Source organism: Octopus bimaculoides, chromosome 9, assembly GCF_001194135.2.
Source record: "Octopus bimaculoides isolate UCB-OBI-ISO-001 chromosome 9, ASM119413v2, whole genome shotgun sequence".
Classification (NCBI taxonomy): Eukaryota; Metazoa; Mollusca; class Cephalopoda; order Octopoda; family Octopodidae; genus Octopus; species Octopus bimaculoides.
In genome coordinates this window covers 32,737,096-32,740,151 of record NC_068989.1, presented here as the reverse complement: position 1 = coordinate 32,740,151, position 3,056 = coordinate 32,737,096, and the positions used below count along the sequence as shown (strand labels likewise).

The following is a 3,056-nucleotide window of genomic DNA, read 5'->3' as shown; positions in this document are numbered from 1 at the left end:
GAGTTGTAGCTGTAATTCAAAGGGGCCAGCCTTGTCCTATTCTGTGTGAGGCTAAATCTCCCTGAGAACTACGTTAATGTTATACATGTCTGTGGAGTACTCAGCCACTTGTGAGTTAATTTTATCCTCGTGTGGTAATGAAAAGTGAAACTGACATCCAATATTTGCTGTGTGTATGTATCTATGTATGAACTTTTCTTTGAATTTATGTATCTATTGCCTCTCTCAGTTTCTCTCTCTTTCTTTCACTTACTTTGTGTCCCGCTTCTTTCCCGCTTTTGATTTAACAATGTGTATATGTATCTATGTATCTACTTCTCTTGCGATGGACGTCGTAACCACTCAGTGTCTCTTTCACTCTCTCTCTCTCTCTCACTCACTCTCTTTCTTTCCCTCTTACATCTTCTCTGAAACATTTAAAAAGACAAAACAAACACTGTCACCACTCACTGTCTCTTTCACTCTCTCTTTCACTCTCTCTCTCTCTCTCTATCTTACTTCTTCTCTCTTGCTTTGCCACTTTTTTGAAGTGTGACGCACACAACAAGTATGTACAAAAACCAAAAGTTAGCGTATTAATATTATTGAGAATAATACAAGCACTGGTTCAATATCACTTCTTTAGTGTTGGTTAAAGTCCTTTCATCACACTTGGTGACCTCATCAGTGACATGCTCTCTCTCTCTCTCTCTTCAAGGTCAGCTTCGAAGATTTTGACAAACAAACAACTAACCAATTAATTGTTTAACAAGCACATCAAACAAATGAATAATTAGTTGGTTAGCTATTTAATTGATTGACTAACAATAAAGAAGTGATACTGAACCAATACATATGTTTATTATTATTGGTATAATGACTCTCCCAAGACTCAATAAGATTTGTTTCAACAGATGAATTCACAAATCAAATACAAAAACAAAATGATCATAGTCTCAACACTAAACTAGGTAAGCATACAAAACATTATGCAAGAGATAGATTCAGTTAATGATAAAAGGTTTACAAAACTAAACTAATAGCTATTGGACATACTGTTTCTTTTAGAGTAGCAAAAGTCATATATATGATATTTGAATTTTCAAGATAATCATACCTTATTGATGAGCAAATTTTGAGGTTTTAAGTCCCGATGCAAAACATTATTACTGTGGCAGAATGCTAGACCCCGCAATAATTGGTACATGAAGGACTGAAAAAATAAACCAAGTTAAAAACATATTAATATAAATAACTTAAAGTAGGTGAATTAGATTTTCTTATATGATTCTTTAAATATTGAAACAATTTTATATTTCTTAAATGTACAATTAGCAAACAGTAACACTTATCACCTTCAGGAAATCAGTATAATCATTATGAAAACTGATTTAGATAATCAAACATCAGATAGTTAAATCAATACTTTCAAAAATTAAAGTTTCTCACTATCATTTGACAAATGACAATTTTACATTCTGTCTTTGAAATTCAAAAGATATCTCCATTTCTGTGACATAATCAAAGAATAATCTAAAAACAATACAAATGTTGCATGAGCAAATAAATACCAATTATAACAGCATAGATAAGGGAATATTGAAACTAGATTTCACAGAAAATAACAGCAAGAAAGTTACACAAAAGTAACCAACAGAATGCAGTATTATCTTTAATGGAACAGCTAATTGATCAAGGCAATCAACAGCTCAGTAGCTTACCTCACAAAACAAATCCTCTGATGCTTCAAGTAACCAGACTGCTCAGGTTTCTGTTAGTTCTACACTAACTACTCTACACAAAAAATGCGCTGCACCACTGACCTACCTGAGATAGCTAAGCAGATCACTGAAATCCTTTTTTCTGTACTTTAAAACACTGAGTGATCCACACACAACTGTGTGTTGTAGCAAATTACTGAACAGGTAAATTATTAACCTATTACCTTCATTTTCAACAACTCAAAAGCAACCATCTCTTTTATCACCTTGATTTTCTTTCTCTACTTACAGTTAACTACTTCAGTTTTCATTAAGTTAAACCAACTGGAAATGTGCTTTCCTACACATCACAAAACTTAAGTGAAATCAATGTTACTGACCTCGCCATCAACAAGGCCTTCATCCACTACACATAAAGATCACTTAGCAAAGCCAGATTTTGCATTGGATGGTTTTAACAAAACCATCACAAATCTCTTAACACTTTAGCATTTAAACTGGCCATACCAAGCGAAAATATTCTACTTGTCTGATGTTCAAAGTGGCCAAATCTAGCCTTTTATACCTTCTCTACAATGTCATTTTAAAAATATACAATCACATCATTGGAATCTGGAAGGTATGAGATAATGCACAATTAATTCAAAATAATATGAATAAATAAGCATTACATCTGGCAGAGAAATCTGAATGCTAAAGGGTTAAATGTCGATCTATAGTCTATCAACACTGAGGTGCCTCACTTTTATACTTCTATATATTAACAATCTTCTATTTCTAACAATAAACATCTAAAACAGTGTTTCCCAAACTTTTTGCACCAAACTGCAATATTGCCCACCTATCAGCTAAAAAATGCTCCATCATCCACCTATGTAAAAAAACCTGACACCCCCAACACTAAATCCTCGAGGAGAACCACACTTGTATCATTTAACACACACTATATCGTAGACTTGTTGCCCAGTTAGTTTTGTTTGGACTAAATATGCAGTTGTTTACAAATCCCTTATTGTGTGTTTAGTTTTGCCATTAGTGTGAATAAAATTCTAATGTTAACTCTATATTATGCTGACAGATTAACTTCGGTAAACTTGTGCTTTCTTTTACACTGATTTTTATTTTCCCCAAATGAACCATTGATCAGAACTACCAATGCAAAAATAATTAATGATTGTATTATATAGGAAAAGAATACAACTTTTTAATGAGAACCATGTGTCTGGTGCAATGCAGCTAGTGCAGACACATGCGGTTTCAAACTTATCGATTTTTGCTGCGAGTCTCCTCATTATGTCACATCCAGTCCAATTCTTTTATGGGAAAGTAAAGTTCCAACATGGCTAAAACCAGATT

General features: G+C 33.3%; 1 protein-coding gene across 2 annotated transcripts in view; it reads right to left on the bottom strand.

Moving 5' to 3' along the window:
• The window catches only part of LOC106880362 (cyclin-dependent kinase 5), an 81,177-nt gene that overhangs the window by 25,927 nt on the left and 52,194 nt on the right, over positions 1–3,056 (bottom strand). For both annotated transcript variants that reach the window (XM_014930247.2, XM_014930248.2), the window contains exon 5: positions 1,097–1,192. In XM_014930247.2, coding sequence (XP_014785733.1) covers positions 1,097–1,192 — 96 coding nt within the window. The remainder of the gene's footprint in view (positions 1–1,096; positions 1,193–3,056) is intronic.